Consider the following 20,765-nt stretch of genomic DNA (forward strand, 5'->3'; position numbering starts at 1 on the left):
ACTAAGACCTCTTGAAATATGGCTGAATAATCAGATAATTAACACAATGAAGACAAAACTGAAAAATCAAAAATAAGGATACATGTCCACACAGATGACTTTTAACACACAAAAACCTTTGGCTTGGTCATCTGTTTCCTGTTATACGGTTACTTTTTTCAGAATTACAGGCTACAAGGAAATCATAAAAGAGAACTGTGAAGATAATGGAAAATCATGAATGACTATGTTAGGGCAGCATTTTGTTCACCCTAGAGCTGGTCCCAATGGGCCAGACAAATTAAAAAAACAAATAGTATTTAGATATGCACCTTGGACATCAAGATAACTCCTTGCATAACTAGCTGCTACAAGTTGTTCACTTACCAGGACCACACTGTCTAGTCACCTTGTTAAGGCAATTTCAGGCCCTATTAATTCCATACCATTTATGTATACAGAAACATAGGGCAAAGTAACATACCTAAAAATTAGTATAATTGAGCTCACATTTCTAGAGAAAAGTACATGCCACAGTTTAGCCATTTAATCTGTGGTGAATTAGGTATTATCTCTTGCTGCAAATCTTGATTTTTATACTTTTTAAAATTTGCTTCTCTTCAGTTTTCAGTAAGCATCAGCTCATCTGAAGTATAGCTCAGGCTTTACTATTCACAGTAACATAACCCCATTCTTGGACATGAGAAAGATTCTTTTCTCCTGAGAAGAAACCACAGCCAATTGATGCCAATAGCAACAAGCTCACACCAGTATTAGAAATGGAATGCAGTCTCACTAATCCTGTAAGCCATCAAGATGATGGATATTGTGAGATGCAATTAAAATATTCCCAATTTTGGGAAGGAAAAAAATCTGTCACAAACTCACTTAGTATAGTTTGGCTCATCCAAGAAAAAACAGGTATCATCATGCATATAAACACAGCACTACTTTTGCAGTCTTTCTCCCTTGCTTCTTTAAATCTTTTCTTCCTGTGAAGCGTATTTCTTTGTGGTGTTGCAGATACAAAATAATTTTATTAAGTCACAAGTAAGCAACACCTGTGGTAACATGAAAACAGGTACTTCAATAAAATGGAAACCAATTAATGAAACAGAGATTGGTATTTGGATTCTTGATGACTATACCTGTTTTTCTTGACCATTTGAAGCACCTAATAACCTCCGGGACATTTGTCCAAATAAGGTTTCTTTTCCACCCCTCTTTTTAAGAAATCCTGTTTTTACCTGTTAAAAAAAAATATTTTTTATTCAGTAGCACACATGTTCCCTTTTGCACATCCCAAATGTACTCCTTCTTTTTAGGGAGATCCAAAAACTATTACAGACTATTGATGCAGACATTGTAGAAAATGTGAAGCATGTAAGAGCACAGAATTTTGCTCTACTGAAAGCTCTGTATTATTGCATTGTATCAGACCATGCCAAAAGTTCAACACCACCATAATTAAACCATTCATATTGCTACCCACTGCCTGTAGCAGAGCAGTGTGAAAACCCTTACTGTAAATAGCACCACAGTTTCCAACAGGTGCCTCACCTTGATGAGTTCTTCCTTCAGCACAAAAAGCTCACAAAGAGACATTTGCTCACTCCAGGAAAGTAATTTCACATGACATACCACTAATTTAGAAACTGAATTCCCTTTGGGGAAGTGTTGCAGAAAACTCTGCAAGAGCTGTCTGGAGACAACTGGTATTGCCATGTATTTTGTATTTGACACACATTCTTCAAAACTCCCGTTACTCCTGTAAGCACAAATAGCCATAGAAAAATTAGTGCATCATTATCTATGGAAGAACTTAGGCTAGAGGTAGGAATTCATTCCTACTTACTCACTTTTGTGCTTTTTAAGTAAGTGGGTAGCATTCCATGTGTTCACATTAAAAAATCCCCAAATATTTAGACCTTTTAGATATCTAAATTTAATTAATAATAAAATACTTTGGGATTCTTTTTTCCTCCAATACCAGTTGTTTGCAATTCAGTTTGCCATGTCCTAAAGCTATGTTCACAGTTTTCAACAGATTATTTAAAATGAAACATGGCAGAATTCACTGATATGTAAAACCCCTAAACATGCAGTAAAATTCTCATTAGGACCTATCCTCCATTGTGTTTATGTCAACAGGTGATTTAAAATTAGGGGGCAAATGGAGCACATGAGAATGCTTATTTTCATTTTACAGCAGCATAACTGTGATTATATTTTCAAATGGTTCCACACTGCAACTTCGGTCAAATTTTAAACTGAATATAAAATCAATGAAGATGATGTACACAGACACATGAACCGTTCTTAAATATTTCTTCTGACAGCAAATTTCTTATGAATGGGAATCAACACACTTTTACTACCAGTGCAACAGTGAAGTAACCATTCATTAACATCATGTCTAGTTCCCACTTTCTGGTCAATGGATAATGAAGAGTTTGGTTTCTTAAAACCCAGTGTCAAACGCTTGGTTACAGAATCCTTGCATAATATTTCAAGGTAATTCTCAAGCCTTTTTAAAAAATGATTGGCAAGTTAGAATACATTTTTAATAAGCAGACTGAGGCCCAAAGTATTCTGATGAACTTTTATTAAAAATGATCTTCCTACAGTAGTATGGAATTCTTTAGCAAAGTCAGGCCACCACCTGTTGCACAGCCATCTTCAGTAACACAATAAATTTCATCTTCTCTGTTCCTCTGGTGATCAGCACTGCTGGCTGGTAACTGCTCTCCTTGGGAACACAAATGCTGTTTTGATCACGAATGCAATTTCCAAGCAGCCAAGACACAGCTTTACTGAAAAGGAAATCACCTTTCCTTCAACAAAGCCAATTTAGAAAAAACTTTTACAGATGGATATAATTCCATGCACAGTCATTCCGTGCACAGATCCAGAAACTTCTCAGTATGAGAACCAAAAGTTGCTTAATGACACATTAAAAGTTGATTTGTGATGCTCTGCATGCAGTTTGCTTTTTAGGACTTTGGAGACTGCTTCCCTCTCTGAAGGCAATGTGTTCAAGATGTGGGATGTCTGGTTCCCAGCACTGCCTCTATCTGCTGGATGTCATTATTCAATGAAGATTTATGTTCAGCTTCAAATCGAATGCAAGTTTCACACTCTAAGTAGGGATGCCCACAAACATATTGTTCTTTGGAGAACAACTCTCTGGCTCCATAGATATAACTTGAACAGAGTAGTTATGTTCTTCTGCAGCCCATGCCCGATCCAGATCCACAAGTCCCATACAGTGCTTTCCTAAAATGAGAGCAAGGGAGAGCACAGGAACTCAAAATGCAGAAACATTATCAGAAATGTGCACATAAATATGCAATATTAGGAAAACACATTAGTAAGCAATCTGAAAAATAAGTTCCAAATCTACTTTAAAAAATATCTTAATCTGGTTTATGTTCCAAATCACATCTGTGACCTGTAAGCCTCATTTAGCAAAGACCTTGAGGAGATTATTAACTCCTTATATATGGAGAAAGGCACAACTATTTAAAAGTATTCTCAAAACATACCGGAAAAAAACCATGCTTTAATGTAAATGGGAAGAAGAAAAATGCCTAGTTTACCCCTTAACTTCCTGAATTGCCAAACTTTTACTCCCTTTATAACTATAACTGTTTTCCTCCTGTACCTTCACCTGAAATCTGAAAATCTCTGGTTATTGAACATTAAACAATAGACTAAAGTTCCAAAAAGTGATCCAGTGTAACTGATTTGAGACATATTACTGTAACTACTTATAGGCAAACATACTAAATTGGAAATGCAAAATAATTTCTGCAGATTTACCTGCAGAAAAAAACCCAGGAAGGACAGAGAGTTTTTTCTGCTTAGAAGTTTTTTATTATGATACAGTCATGACAAGATGATGAGACCATTTCTCTTTACTCATTTACTCATTATAATTTATTATTATGTTCTGAAATACCAAATTGACTCAACAGATTGCATTTTCAGCAGCTTGAAACTCTAGTACAAGAAAAATTTAATGTTACTTTGAAATGTTTTATCACTAATAGCTGCAGTCCCAAGTCAACAGGGCACAATCCTGCTTCATTCTCAAACACAATGATCCTACCTCTTCCCTTGTTCCTGACAAAATTGTATAGTTAAACGTATTTTGGCTCTGAGATGAAGAGAGAGGAGCACATCCTGTTTACCTTTGGAATAGAGTCTGACATTCCAAACTACCCCCTGGAACAGCTTACCTCTCTTCCCTGAGTATATAAAGAGCTTTTGTGCCTGTATCATTACCAGCCCTGTTAGGCACCCTGGTCAGGTGCCTGTAGAAGTTTTGGGCAGGTGGCACCAACACACCCTGAAGTGTCCTTGTATTTCAGAGCTGCTGAAATTAATGCAGGCCTCAGTCCAATCTACTCTGTCTGTCCACAGTGAGCCCATGGCCAGAACTATCTTCTCCTTCTCAGTTAGATTCCTTAGTTATAAAAGAATTTCGCTATTTTGAATTCAACAGCATTATGACATTTGGACTCAGTTCTGTTAGTGGCTTGAGATTTGAGAGAGGTAGTAATTGGGTTGGAGACAATTTAAAGATACAATAATAAGGGAGGACCTGAAAAAGATCTTTCCAACTCAGTCCTGTACGTTGCAGGGAGAAATTACCAGTTTATTTAACCGACCAGGACTGAACTCTGCACATTACCTTTTGCAGCCCTATCCTCCCACATTTGTGGTTTCATAGAAAATCACCTTCTGTGGCTGGTTGAACAGAATGGGCACAGACCCCAATATTATTATTACAAGTGTACACACTGTCAGGGCAAAACACTTTAAAGTTACGTTTGTGGAAAAAAAACCCAGCAGTTTCAGACACTGAGAAAAGACAAACATTATAATCTCTCTCAAAAAAAAAAATTTTGGGTCCTAATTCAATTTTCAGTCCACAGCGTGGGGTCCAACACTAGTAAGTGAGTACTGACATTTAAAAAAAAACTTAAAATAATGGGATGATGACAAAAGAGACTGACAAATTTATCGACAGCTTTTATACGGGATCTCTACTATTTTCTTTTTGTGCAGCGAGTATAAGAAATACTCTCAATTCTTCAAATTAAGCTTTTTAAAAACATTATGCTTATTATCTAGTACTTCTTTAATATACTGTAAATGTTTCTTCTAAGTCAAAAAAGCAGAGTCATGTCCTTAGAGTTCCTAGCCTCTTCTAACTTTTCTGACCTGGAAGCTAGTTTACAGCTGAACAATAGTACCAGACAGTAAAATACAAACTCTTTCTTTAATACTGATGATTTTGGAAGAAGGAAAACATTTCTATGGCAAGAAGAGAACAGAAAGAGGTGAAATGTGACAAAATTTAATTTTTCAACTGTTATCTGAAGACATCTACTTAATGCCCCATTCATAAATGTCCTACTGCCTTTATGTATCAAGGTAAAACCATTACTGGGATGGTTTACACAACAGCTGCAGAAATTCATACCAATTAGCCTACGCGCAGGTGGAAGTTGAACAGCTGTCTGATCTGCAAATCTGCAGAGGATCATATGCTCCTATAAAAAAGACCAAAAAAAAGATTAATCAAGAAAAATCGGATTAAATGTTTAAAAGTATCAAGAATGCTACCACGTTGAAGACAATATTTATTAAAAAAATCCACCTGTGTGGAAATCTCAATTTTTATACTGCAAATACGTGTGTAAGTCAAATGTTTGTAATCACTGCCTCATTTCTCCTTGGGAGTATTTTCTTCTTGCTAAACTTCCTAATTCTTTGCAGAAGTTGAATGGGATGCAATGTATAAAAGACAGCATTCTTCAAAGACATCCTGCAGACTAATTTTGCCTTCAATAACTGATGAGCAACACAGCCATCTTTTAGCAGAGTAATAACAGAGCAGCCTCCTTTTATCAATAAGCAGCCAAGACAAAACTCGTTAACAGTTGACTTGAACACTTCTCCCAAGCAGTGATTTTGAATTCCAGGACAAGCTGGTGGGTCAAACTTCCTCTGCCCCACCAAATCCATTCAGATCCTGAAGGCAAAAAATACCTGGCTGTGAATAGGAAAGTTTCCTCCATCAAAAGGAGCACAATTTACTTTCAAACTACCCTTGTCCCATTAAAATTTTCTGCAGGGACATCTGCAGAAGAATTTCTCCCTGCCCAGGCAGTCAGGGATGGTGCAGGGGAGGGTGCACTTTGGTCCCTGCTTAGAACAGCAGCAGAGCCCATCCTCACTTGTCTTCAATGCCCACTGCCCATGCCAACACAATGGCTCTTCAAAGACCAGCCAAGCAAGTTAGCCAGGTGGTGAGAGCAAGAGCCTTGCAAGGTGTGGCAGTGGAATTACTGCTCTGACAACAGCTGTGCTTTATAGGACAGCTGCGCTTTATGGGACAGCTGCAATACTCAGTACAGGGCAGAGTAAATCAGAACCATTTTAGAATCACACAACATTCCCAAGTCTTCCACAACATCATGGGGAGACAACAGAAATGGGCAACAACATAAAGTGTTCTCCTAAGCAAAGCTTCCAGAGCTATAGTTCTGAAACAAGAACATGCGTCTTTCATAAAAAAGACCTTTTTTATTCTTCTCTGATATAAAATTATGATTTAAAAAGATTTGGTTCTTGTAACAGGTGGAGAGAGGAACTTCGCCTATGGAGAGTTTAGGTTCTTTCAGTAATCTGAAGTAAGAATACTTACTCCAGCTTTTTTTAGAGGGCCATAAACATCCAAGTCTTCACCCCACAAAAAAAACATATTAAATCAAGATGGTAATTCCTCCAGTACACTCCATCCAATTCATAAATAGAGACCTGACTGCAAAAAGTTTTCCCATATATTATAAAATAAAACATTATCATTGCTTGATAGACAAGTATTACTCATTTAAACATATTCATAATATCTTGATGCAAGGGTGTTTGTTCCCTAGCACAGCTCACTGACATGAAGGTTTCCAGCTCTCAGCTTCATAAGGAATATGGAAGCAAAATAAGAGCATGTCATAACACATTTAGGCCTTAAACATGTTACACATAGTCAGTTCAGTTCAAATATGGCTATTCTTATAGTACAAAAGAGTTGAAAATGTTAAACCCAGACATGACTACTAAAGCATGGAGAAGAAGGGGTGCCACAGACAATGTGGCCACTGTTAGGAGAGCAGCAGCAGTGACAGGCAGCTTGGGGAGAAAAAGAGGGATTTAGAGGAGAGGGAGAAGATCTATGTTAGCACACAACTCCTCACCAGCCTTCAGGCACCCAATACAACTTGGCTCTTTGCAACAGCAAGTTCCCAGCTCTTTGGACCCGACCAGAGCCAAGGTAAGTCTGGTCACTTAATCCAAAAATCCGGACTGACTCCAATCCTTGGCTTCTTACAGAGTGATCCAAAAATACAAACTATAGCCTGTTATGACTACATTGTTTCCCCCAATGATTAAATTGTCATATTCCCTGTTGGGTGAAATAAGAAAAGCATTGCTAAAATAATGATTAGAAACTTCCCAAAGTGTGCATAAACAGTTAATTTGTTCACTAGAACATCCACATGCTCAATTCCTATTAAATTTCCAAGGCTGTATTTGCAAATTTATGCAGTTCTACTTTCCAACTCTCCTTATATCTTGACAGAGTCTCAAAATGTATCATAGTAGAAATCTACAGCTATCATAACCTTATTCCTTGCAACTATAAACTAATGAATTACAGCATAATGTTCTCATCAAAAAAAGATTTGGAAATGCCAGACTTCTGGATGTCTTTTTAGATCTCACTAAAATGAAAGATAAGAGAAATTAATTTAATATGGGAACTGAAGTGGATGACAGACAATGTCTGGCTAACACATGGCAACTTTGGCTGCTAGCCAATAACCTGTAAGAATTTATTAATATGAAATATAAAAATGCATATAGCTAGATGCATAACAGAAGTTATTTATAACTAGGATTATTTGAGGCACCAACCAGCCTAGACCAATTGCATAGACTCTTACATTACTAAGCGCAGCAATGTATTTTAGCCTTATCTTTGACTCCTGTGCCCTTCTGCAAACAAATAATAAAATTCTGCAGTTTCTACAGTATTGGCAAACACTGTGATTTAAATCTCCATGGATTAACAGATTAAGGAAAATTCACAGAGTTGAAATGTAATTCAATGAGATTATATGCACTAACCTAATCTAGGCAACCTTGACTTTATAATTGATGCCATCTTTCTCTGCACTGTCAGCAGGTTTAATAATTCTGTAAGTAATTTTTCTTCTGAACTGAAACCCAAGTTCTTTGAGATTATGTCTTAGAGACCTGGAAAAGAACATTAATTGTGGGAAATAATAATGGTGGCTCCAAATCCATCATGTGGCTTTTGGCATCTCAATCTTTGGGCATTTATTACCTGATAACTGAATTTCCCTTACATGATGGCTGGAGATTTTCTAAATTTTTAAAACTCCCTCTTAATTTAGGGATTAAAATGGATAATCTCTATTTTTCTGCCACATACATTATCTCTGAACTGCCCACTGTCCCCAAAAGCATTTGGATATTTGAAACATCCTCCTTCATTTCCATATTTCTGTTACAAAGAATTATTCTGCACCTCCAAAAATCACTTCTATACTGCAAAAACCAAGAGTCCTGTCTAGGATTTGAGCTGTAAAATTAGTAAAGTTTCTATATAACTTTGCTTCTCTCAAAAGGAAACAGGTTCTTTCCATGCCACATTAAGTGCCTCTAACCTTCACATTTTGGGTTGCTCATCACTAACTAGTTTAAATTTACAAGACAAAGCTTAACAGATAAGTACCAGTTTTCTGCTGCCCACCTCTGCTCTTGTCCTCTTCCACTCTCTTGTTACCCTTCACTCTGCCTGATCTGTATGCTTCAGTGATAATTTCTCCCACATTTCTCTCAGATTATCTCCACAGACCCCAGCTGCTCAAGGTCAAAACACACTTTAATATTTTAGAAATAATTTGGAGCATTTTAAAAACTGTATAAAATATAAACACTTTATTAAATTCTTGCAGATCTGTTTAATCTCTTCCTACTTACTATGTCCAATGTTTTAGACATAAATTAGAGGGAGGAATCCAATGTTTATTACAACAGTTGTATTTAACACCTAAACAAATTGGTATCCTGTAATTTTTAACTAATACAAGTTGAAGTACCTTAGGAATGGCTCACTTATGCATTATGACTTTTTTTTGTGTAGAAACTATTTAATTTTATTGAAGAAAAAAGCTTTAAAATGGATGGTGGAGAGAAAACACAATTACAACTGTACTAGCAATGAACATTTCACATAACACATGCCCCTCCTTGGAATTAGAAGATAACCACCTATATTTCATTTGATAAGAAGACACAGAGAAATACAGGGAACTGCACATAAACATCTTCCCTCTGTCTTTTACATACCTTGTAGGACAAAATTTCTTTGAACTGATGACTGAAAAAAAATAAATAGATCAATTCAATTGACATCTAAAAACAGCAAAGATGGAAAAGAGAAGCAATCATTACATACTTGAACACATTTTAAAGAAAAAAGCAATATCTGTATCATACAGAAAGGCATTAAAAAAGACCAAAACCCATTACAGTTCTAGTTCACTAGAAAAGTGTATTTAGTGGGTTTTTTCCTAGTATTAATAAAAATTCTCTCTTTAAATCATTATAAATGCTAACACATACTTACTGTAGTTTTTTCACTGTCACACAAACACTTTACATATATTTAATATTAAACACAAATATTTTGTTTGTATCACAAAGCTAAAGGGTCTTTACAATGGAATCGAGTACAGAACTACTATGGGAATATGGTCAAGCTATCACGTTTTTATGACCGTATAACATAAGAAAAAAAAGAAAAAGCAAACCCTAAAATGTAGCTCAAGATCCGGTTGATAGTTTTTTTTCATAGATTTATGAGGCAAGATTCAAAATTTCAGCAAACACAAACATTTTTGCAGCATGTACAGCAACAAAAGTCTTCTAAGTGATGATTTCCAGTCTTTGTGCTCTAAAAACTTAGCCAGTCAAAAGCTGAACATTAACCAGCCAATTTTAAAACAAATCTACTGAGAAAAATTATATGCCTGCTAATTTTAGAAGGCTTGGAATTTAATTGCCTCTTCATTAGAAGACTTATTTGTTTTACTGTGTCACAAGAGAAAACAAAAAGGACACACACAAAGAAACTGAATTAACAAATTGACTAAGAAAGAACAGCTATATGCAAAGGTTGTCAAACTGACAAGTTATAATTACTTTATACATACTTTTGTGCCAGAACACTTTGATATTATAGAAAAGTATGAAAAGTATTTCACATGGATGCAGAATATCGTTTTAGATTTGTCAATTCCTTTTAAGACTGTTGATTCCTTTCAGTTTCCTCTTTTAGCAAAAATATACTTAAGTCATTTATATAATTCCTAGTAGAATTAAATCTAATTCATCTTGGACATCTAAAATGCAAAGCTCAACTTTACGAACAAAAAAAAAAAAGTCAACCAGAACACAACCTTTTCCTCCACCTAATTCTGACTCAGAAGGCTGTTTAGCCTCTTATCATCTGCCACTTTATGCTTATCTTTTACATTTTATGTATATAAGAGGCATTAAAATTCTTAAGCATAAGATATATTTGTATCTCCCAGAAAGCAGGTCTGAAGACAAAATATGTACACAATCCATTGAAAAAGTATTAAAAATATGAACTGAAACACAGGAGAGCTTATCTACTTGGGAATAAATCTAAGGAGTTCCACAAGCAGTAAACTCAGGTGTAAGGCAGACCCATTTCTTAAAACTGACTGCTTGTATCTTCCTCCAACATTAAAATGTCAATTCCCCTTCTCAGAGTAATTTTCATGAGTTTTCTATTAACTTTGTGATTTTAAGGTAGTAGGTCAGCATATTAGATATTGTATCTACTATGCATACTGTATAAAGTCCTCTGAACCATGAATACATAAATCCAGGAAAAAAAAAACCATCCAGGAATTACCAATCTGCCTGTGAGGATGGGTTAATAAATAGGAGGAAACTGTTTCACTCTAAGTGTGAATCAACTTAGCCTAGTCGTTCACAATGAACCTCAAGTGATTAATTCTATACTCTTTTAGGATTTTATTCCCTCACTTAAGTTGATATTTTAGGGCTTATCTTGCAAGCTTTAGTTTACCTTCGTGGATATTTGAACTTGACTGTATTTTGAATGAAGCCGTAGCAGCAGGGGGAGATGACAAAGGCTGCCCGTGCCCTAAGGCAGTGTTCAATCACCATGTCTGTGGCCACCCCGCAGGCGTGCAGGGCCACCTACAACAGGAAAAACAATAATCAAGGAAACAAGAAAATTCATCATTGGAACATTTTAAATACAACCCAGCATTTTTTTGGTTGACTGAGTTAATTAAATTCATGAGGAAGTTTTTGCAACTAAAGCTGTTACACCAAAGGCCTGGTTCTTCTCCAGTTTTTCATTCCTCTCCTTCATATCTGTATTGAGGAAAATTTATGGTTTATTCCATTAACTAGGAATCAACACCGAAGAAGAGTCACTCACCAAAAGCATTCAAAAGGCAGGTGCACTTCATTGTGATAGCAAATAAACTAAAAAAAAATCCAAATATCCAGAAAAATAGTAGTTATGGAATACATAGTAACAGAAAAACTATGTAGTGATTTGTCAGAAGTTTCTGTCAAGCAAAAAGGACTTAGAAATACAAAGAACTATGTCAAAACTGGATTTCGACTAAGCAGTAAGAGAAAAAACATATATACCTAAAGGTCACATTTAAAGGAAAAAATAAGCATAAATTTAGATAATTTGATTTTCAAGTACTGAGTAAAACCTACAGGAAAAAAACACTCGAGTTGGGGGAGGCATCAAATACAGCTTGCCCTCCTTTAATGTTTTTCCCTCTCCTTATTCTTTAATTTCTCTTTCTTAGTGAGGGGCTCCTCTACTAAAACTAAAATAACAGTTGATCATAACTACCTGTGAGCACTGACATGTTTGGACAACACACAGGTTGCACCCAAATTCTTCCTGCTCTCCTAGAGAAAAGCAAATTACTGCAGTATTCAGTATATTGCAAGGGAACACAGGCAGCTCTCTCCTATCTATCCTCTATCTGGGATGCCAAATGCACCACTTAAATGGGGCATTACCTTCTCTGCCTCCTCCCGTGTGCTCAGTACCTCAAAGAGTAGGCCTGGTGCATACTTAAACTAAGGATGTTTTTGAAGCACAATTTTTCATTTTATGCAGCAGTGTGGATTTATAAATCCAAACTACATTGTTTGCTTTGCTTTTTGTTCACACATAACATCTGTACATTTAGAGAAGAGGTATAAGACTGCACAGCTCAGATTTCACAGTACAAAGCTGCTTTTCAAGGTAGAGTGACTGGAAAATAAAAACTTTGCTCTCAGATACAGATTTAAACGAAGTATTTTTTGTTTCCAGTCTGCTTGCTGTAAGCTCAGCTGAGGAGACCATTAATCATCAACTGAACTGTAATTGCATACAGATGGAAACAAATATTCTTGTCTCAGGCAGAACATTAAAAAATTAACAAGAAAATAATTTCACAATGAAATTTTCTGCTCATTTGAGTTTAACAACAAAACTAAAACTAATTTAACATCAGAAATAGATTCTTAATATCTAGCTATCAGATTATCATGGAATGTAATCATAGCTACCTCATCATCTATCCAAGTAGAAAATAAAGCTCTCTGCTTTGCTTGCAGAAAGAGACCTTAAAACAGCAGCAGATAAACCAGTAGCTTTGCTGAGCCTGTATGACCTGTTACACCAAATTATTTCTTCTTTGGCGTTCTGAGAACCTATTTAATTAAGAAAAAATCTCAAATAAAATTAAAGACAAAGCTTTCTTTATATACCCTATATATGGAACTCACTATCTAAAACAAAATAAATTGTGAAGACTACTGCAGATATTTGGAAATGAAGGCCTGGAAAAGAAGAATTTCCAAGTGAACTCTTCTGACATATACACTGAAATCTTTCTTGTCACAAAACTTGAAAAAGAGAATATAATACTTTTTTTATTAAATAAAATCTCCACAGGGTTAACATTGTATAAACTTTTAAAACAGGCTCCAAGAAATTCAGACAGGAATTCCAATGACCACAAAATTGGAGACTCATTTCATAAAACAACCATTAAATATTTCACACACACAGTTCAGTGTATTATCCATGAGATCCTGATATTTTGAAAAGCTCTCTAGTTCACCCACTGAGATTTATATGACAATGTAGAACAGAAATTAAAGCTAGAGAATTGGAAATTTACACTTGGAAGGGCTGGGCTAAAATAATTTTTTCTCTACTCTTTCTTTGGCACTAAATTTCTTTTATTTTCTTAAATAAACCAACCAAACAGTTAAAGAGCACTGTTCATGTACCACAAACCTTCAGTGTTGCCATCCTCAGCTACAGTCAAAACAGGCTTTTAGATAGATGATTTAAAGAACAGTCAGTCTTGCATGGAAAGCTTGCACCTTGCCACAGAGTTTCATATTCTATTAACAGCACAAAAAACTAGATGACAGGAATATTTACAGAGCTACAAAATACTATTTATGACTTATTCTTCACTAGGGCTGCAAAATTCTAGACAAGACATTAATCTCATTTACTTTCATGGCCTGTACGGACACACAGAATTTTATTTTCTCACATACATCATTAGTTTTAAGAATAATTCTTCAGACACTAAAGTTTTGAAGTGGAAAAGTTATAATCACTTACCCCAATGTTAAAAGACCCATTAAAATAGTCCAAATTTGCTTGAATGAACCAAATGTTGTTTAAACCTAGTTCATCACTTCTGTCTTTAGCACGGATCAGAGACAACTCCTTATTTTCTATGAGTACCACCTAGATTTCACACATAAGAGAAAGTAAGGCAAAATAATACTGAGAAATCGAAGTACAACATTACCAAGCAGAAAACTTTGTAGTTTGTTGGAAAAAAAACCTCTGACTCACTTGTGGCGGAGTCTGAGATCTACAAAATGATTAGCTGGAAATGTAGGAACAATTGAAGGCATTTAATACTTGTCAATATTAATCAGCTTGAAAATATTTTATATTTTCCTACAACTTTTGTCTTCACTGGAAAGCACGACACACATTTGGGGACTACACTAAAATTTTGCGTGTTTCAAACCTAAGTCCTTTGCTGAGACAATTCTGACTTCTATGCGTCCTCTCTACATACACATATTTTTAGGATGATTACCAGAAATCTTTTTATTGAGAATTTACCTGACACGATGGCATCATATAAGCAAGAACGATTCCAACATGGCCCTGTGAAAACAAAAACAAACAACAAAATCTGAGTCACTTTTCAGTGTTCCCTGTTGTTCACTCATTACGTGATGGGCATCCCCATACTAATGAGAAAACCTTTGAAAGCAGCTAAAATTTCAGCATTTGCACTTCTGCTTTGCTTTGTGGCAGCAACCACCTAGAACTGCAAAAGATGAAAGCGGAAAGAAATTGCACCACATAAACAGAAATATACATTACCCCTCCACTGCAAAAATCCACAATCAAATCTCCAGGTTTTGCAAGCTTTGTCACTGCTGCTACCAAATTATTCAGCTGCTGCTGCTTCCTGAGAGCCCGGTCTCTAGACATCTTTCCTGGGGATGACACAGAAAATGCCTAAGTAGTGATCAGCAGTTCTCAACACTGACAATTTTTTATGGGTAACTGCAAAGCACTGCAAATGCAATTTATAGCTGAGATTAAAAATTACTGGAACACTTGGGCATCTTAATCCACTTCAAGCTAAATTAATATTTAACATATTAAATATTTTAAAATTAAATAGAACCTTCTCCAAAATTAACTTTCTAGTTGTTGCTGTTAATGTATCCTTAGGAACAAACTCATATAAACTTAATGTAAAGCAATCAAAGTCATGTAAGCTCTGGCCTAATTCTCCTCCAGTCCTGTGATTCATGCCCAGAGACAGAGTTCAAATACATTCACAGTAAGGTTGCCGAAATAAATCCTCATTTACTGTATCTATATACACTGTCCTTAAGCATCTTGAATTTAAAACTTGTACTCTTTCTACTGTCAGTTCTTACTTTTCATAATAACTGGCCCTATTTATTTAAATGACTGCATGTGCAAGGAGGTACTTCTCAAAATTACTATTTCTACATAGCAAAGACTGGCTTTCCATCACATCTGTAACAACCAGAACTGGATAAACTATTAATTTCATTCAAATGTGGTTGGTAAAGTCCAACACAGAGAGCTGCTTCAGATAAAATCAATTTGTTGAGTCAGCACATAGGTATTTGTAAGGCTGTGTTTTGTCTCAGTGGGGCTGAGTGCTGACAGACCTATTAAAGACTCCTTTAGCTTGTTCAGAAAGCAGAGTTTGACATGGATATTGACAGCTCATCTTCACAATAAGAAAAAAGTACTGAAACAACTCTTTAGTATTAAGTACAACTCCTGAAAACACCATCAAATTTTCATACCGTGCAAAATTAGCAAATAGGTTACAGGATCTCTAAAAATCAAAAAGTAAAATAGTAACAGGTTTCATCAGCAAAAACAGATCCACTACTTAGTACTCAGTCAGTCAACCTCATGAGTATTAAATTAATAAGAAAAATATTTTTTTTTAAGAATTAGCCTACAGTCTTCAAAAACTCTAGCAATTAACTCTTCATGGCCACCAACCAACAAGGTTCATCCTCCTTTACTGTGCAGGCAATAAGTAGTAAATACTCCCTCAAAAGATGGATAACATCAAGCTTGAATCAATAGGTCTTCTGCCTGCTTTACCTCTCTATTTCAAGCTTGATAGCCAGAATTACAGAAACACAGAAAGAAGTGATGTGGTATGTAGAGAATGTTAGTTAGCATGGGTAACTAGTCCTTCATTACAGCAAACAGACAATAATGCATCTAAAAATACTACAGCTCACTGTATCTCACTGTAGTTCACTTTGCATTTCACAAGCTCTGTAACAGTAAACAATGTTAATTGCTGTCTTCAAGAAGACTAAGAAAAAAAAAAGATTGAAATGTAGCCCTACAAGGCAAAACACTGAAGAACTTGACATTTTTATGCAATACACTGAAAGGCCCCCATAAAATTATTTGCTCCCTTCATGAGAACCCAACTAACAGATTGCCATACAGTCCCAGAAAAATTAATTTTCAATAAACAGTCACAATAAAAATATTTTATTTGGCTTCACAAATCCAACATTACTGTTAATTCAGCCCATGTCAAGCAGAACTTTAAAGGTTCTGTGGCATTTAGAGGTCTTGCACTTTGACATAAATATATATTAAATTTTCAGAAGGCAAAGCCCCTTTTATTTTTGTATTACTTTGGTCAGCATTCAAGATCATATAATCCTTTAGTCCTCAAATAATCCTTTGGTATTTCTCAATTTAAACTTGAAAAGTCACTAAAGTACACTTAAGAAAACCACACCCATCTAAGATTATATCAGGTCTAAGAATTTAACCCTAATCCACTTTCAAGTGCTACCACAGTACATTTGAACACACAGCTACCAAAACGTACATACAACATACAGTATGCGCATTCTCCTATTACATACAGTAGGATTGCATACTTCTATTGTTTCAGCACAAGTATCTTTTTTTAGTTTACATAAGTCTCGGTTAGCTAATTCAAATGATAACATGATTCCACTTCTCAAGGAAATTCAAGGGAAGTGAATTCATTGCTATACTGTTTAAGTTCAGCAAAAAAGGCTCAGTAACTACAAAATAACAGATAGTTTTACTGTTTTATACTAAGCTGAACAAGTTTTTCTGAAACCAATGCTATTTTTTAATGGTTGCTCCCTATGGTAATTCAGGATATTCTAATTATTTCCTAACACCCACATTATCTTCTGTTAAACTCTTTTTGATACCTGTTGGTAGGTAGGGGGTATTATTTGCTTATTTGTTTTGGGGGTTGTTGTAGTTTTGTGTTATGGGCTGGTGTTTCGTGTTTACACGAGTACTAGTCATATTAATACAGCAGTACAGTGGTACCATGCAACCACTAGAAAAAGCAGAATTCAAAAAGATATAAGGAATTCAGCTCAGCTGACATTTACTTACAAAGAAATACTCTCAACAGTCAAAAATAATACCACTTTCTTCTAACAAACTCTGCCAAATCTTGCAACAAATACAATTAGCAAACCAAATAACTTTGCTGAGGTCCTTTGGTCACCTTGGTTACTTGAACAATGTTCTTCAACCTCAGCTACTTTCATTAAATCTGTGTGGGCCAGTGCTGAAAGTTGAAGATCTGCCCTCTCCTTCTCCAGCTTGGGACAACCTTCCAGCTGTCCCTTTTCACTGTACTGACTGCCCTGTCTCCCTTCCCCTCCCTCTCAAGCAGCAACCTGTTAGCTTTCAGCATCATCTGTTTCCTACTTGTTGCATAACAACACCAGAGGAGAGAGGGGAAGTATCAGGAGATGGGCCAACCAATCTCAACATCATCTCCAAGTATGCCCTGGCAAAGACGCAGTGGAATCACAGTCTGAAATACACACTACATCAAAAGGCAAACAGGCATCAAAGAGGCAAATGTATCTCAATTCTCCTCTATCTTTTATAACAGCAGAGGGAGACAACTCTGAGTGGGCAAAAAGGATGATTATATTTTTTGAGCACTACTTGAATTCAATACAGCAAATAGTGTGTCTGTGGCTTGTTCACTTGGGCATAACTCAAAGTAGGGGACCCAACAAGCACGGCTGTTGAGAGAGAAGTCAGATCACATCCTGTATTGGGACTTGACTACCCCCTCATTGATATAAATTTGTCCATTTAGAAGCAAAAAGTTACATTCTTATGGTTTCAGCTTTGGGAATAAAGCAGACTTTCACTACAGAGTAGCTATAAAACAATTAACACCACAAAATGTCCCTAAGCAATTTCTCAATGCAATCTAGATTGTAGAATGATATTGACCTTGGCTCTCCACTTGCCAGGCTCAGTTTAAATTGTTTTCTTTATGTTCAACTCCCTTATAGTTGTGAAAAAATTCCGTCTGGCTGCTGTGAGTGATACCAGACTAAAAAGTATCTGTCACTGGAAGTCTGCCTCTGAATGTACTTCTTTACTATGTGTGTTAAGCCTAAGGGTCAGACTCTGAGCTCTGACCTGAATACAGAATTAAAAGGCTGGCCTCTAACAGAGCAGTTTTTAAAAACCTATTGAACTCGATCATTAAAGTATTTCTTAAAATGTGGGATACCAAATCTGCTGGAATTCACAAAGAAAAAAAACATCAAATAATCAAGAACATTTCACTGCTTTTACCTTTTCTGCTCCATCAGAACCCTTTAAAATCTAATGCAACGAACTTACACAAGAGGTGAATTTACAAAAATCACTCCCATTGAAAAGTAAATGGAAACATTTAACTCTGAACAGTTTCATGAAATTTTAAAGTAGATATTTAATCAGTATTTTCATTATGTTGAGATCTTTCTGTGTTATCCTACCTTCAGCAATGTAAAAGTCTAATTCACATTTTGGAAGGCCGGGGAAAAGAATGATCAGAAAGAAAAAAAAAAAAAACCACTTTGAAGCATCACAAAGTATCAACTATCCTGGAAGCCAAAGTTCTATGCTCTATTTTTTTTTTATTTAGAGAAAACCGCAGCAAACCTTAATTTTTTCTTTTTCGTTCTCTTGATCTTGTTGCTTTACCAAGACTTTAGTCCCAAGGTACATTCAAAAGTAACTTGTAGGTGGGAAAGTACGTGCTTTTTGGCTCTGCAGAGAATCTCATAGAGTTACAAAGTGCTATGAAGACAGAGGGGCCAGAGACCTCTGAATTCTCTGACTAGGAGAATTAAATGCTCTTGCCTTTTCAAAAGGCACATCTACAAGCTTCAGCTAAAAGAAACAGTTAACACAAGATGAGCGTGCTGGCTTTCTGAGCAGTTTGAGCCCTGTTACTGCAGAGGCAAACAAAAAATTCCTTTCTCTACCATTCCCTTGTCTGTACTACTACTTTTAGGGATGTCCAGGTTCTCTCTGGGGTGCTACACCACTCCATATGGCATGGGCCTCTCAGTGCTTGTTGAGCTGTATGTCCCAGTGCTGCACTCCACATGCACACACCATGTGTACAGTTCCATTTCCTCACTGGCCTTCTCCAGGCACTGTGACACTAGGCCAGAAAGCCAAACAGCTTTTAGCACCAAAGAGAATTGTGCACTTACAAAGAGAGATTGTAATAATTCTTGCAGGTTTTTAAATGCACACAGTCATGAGTGAAGCCCTCAGAAAGAAACTAAATTCTTCTCTTTAACAAGGTATAAATTCCTATGCAAGGGCTAAAGGATATGCTTTACTATTTGTGTCACCAAGAGACAACATTTATCAACCTTCTTTTTTTCCCCAAATTTGGATATGATATTAAAAGAATTGCAAGGTACAAAAGGAAGCTTACTCACTGAACAATTCTCAAGAGAAAACGCAGTGTAAAGCAGAATTGCATCTATGGTAATTGCCTGCTTCCTAACTCTGCTAACACAGATGACTCACAACAATCTATCATTACATTTTAGTTTTTGATTAAATAGAAGTTTATTATATTATAACTAAACTGATGAGTTGGTTTACAGAGACTATAATATTTGTTCAATCAGATACAAGATCAGATAGCTTAGGGTTATAATTGATTTCTTTGCTCTTTCTTTACATTTGAAAATTGCTATTCTGATCTCTCTTTTAACACAGTGGATATGAAAATATCAATTTCCTCTTAAAACATTTCTCTGATTTAAGTTCAGAAGTAATGGAGTTGGGGCACTTTAAAAACCCAAACCATCTAGTTCTGACTGTGTAAGTATTTCCTGACTTTTGCATCAGAGTTTAACACATTAGTTCTATCACGAAATACACCACTTTATCACAGACATTGCAAAAACACCCAGCAACTCTAAGCAAAGGACAGTGCTTTTTATTACTGTCCTCCAGACCTCACCTCCTCCCATATTTAAGTTCTCTCTCCATTCACTCTTGGAGAATTAAAATATGAGCTGGAGATTCAGTGAAAACACGTTTTTATAGATGAAGTTGCAATGCAGAATACCTAATTTTCCTTTCTTTTTAATACTAACTTTTATGGAATAGCTTATTTTATAATTTGCTTGTTTGAAGCAGAAGCAAACATATCCTGAAGGCCAGAGTGTATTTTTACGAATAAAAGCAATCAGCAATCACATTTATCCCCACAGCTCAGATGTAGGTGGTTGGGCTTTTTGTTATTGTGGCTTTTGTAAGCTTTTTTTCCCACCCTGACTGGATGTTTATCTAAACATATTCTGGAACTATGAGGTTTGGAAACACCCCACATGCCATTACTAGTTGGTAAAGGGGCATGTAAATGCTTGTTTTTTTAAGAGGTAACAGGCACATAAGCCAACTCTGCAGCTTCACATATTTCTTAAAGCAGCAATCTCTATTAAATGAACAAAATTGCTATTGTCTTGGCATAGTTGGAATGTATAATCACCACTTCCTGTAAGAGCCACTTCATTAATTTAGTACATCCCAACAATTACTAGAGCTTCAGGAAAGTTATGTTTTCTTTTTTAACTAACCTCTGAGAAGCTTGGGACTAACGAATGGCTTGATAAAGGCCAACATTTTTTGCCTGGAGCCTCCTTGCAGCTGAGAACAC

General features: G+C 35.9%; 1 protein-coding gene across 4 annotated transcripts in view; it reads right to left on the reverse strand.

The window, feature by feature from the left end:
• Nucleotides 1–2,574: 2,574 nt before the first annotated feature.
• The window catches only part of GSTCD (glutathione S-transferase C-terminal domain containing), a 44,837-nt gene continuing 26,646 nt past the window's right edge, over nt 2,575–20,765 (reverse strand). For all 4 annotated transcript variants that reach the window (XM_062493801.1, XM_062493804.1, XM_062493803.1 and 1 more), the window contains 7 exons: nt 14,588–14,703; nt 14,321–14,365; nt 13,802–13,930; nt 11,201–11,334; nt 9,427–9,457; nt 5,471–5,540; nt 2,575–3,255 (listed from right to left, as the gene is read on the reverse strand). In XM_062493801.1, the coding sequence (XP_062349785.1) occupies nt 3,119–3,255; nt 5,471–5,540; nt 9,427–9,457; nt 11,201–11,334; nt 13,802–13,930; nt 14,321–14,365; nt 14,588–14,703 (662 nt within the window). In that variant the 3' untranslated portion in view covers nt 2,575–3,118. The remainder of the gene's footprint in view (nt 3,256–5,470; nt 5,541–9,426; nt 9,458–11,200; nt 11,335–13,801; nt 13,931–14,320; nt 14,366–14,587; nt 14,704–20,765) is intronic.

This window comes from Cinclus cinclus, chromosome 5 (assembly GCF_963662255.1).
Source record: "Cinclus cinclus chromosome 5, bCinCin1.1, whole genome shotgun sequence".
In the NCBI taxonomy this organism is placed as follows: Eukaryota; Metazoa; Chordata; class Aves; order Passeriformes; family Cinclidae; genus Cinclus; species Cinclus cinclus.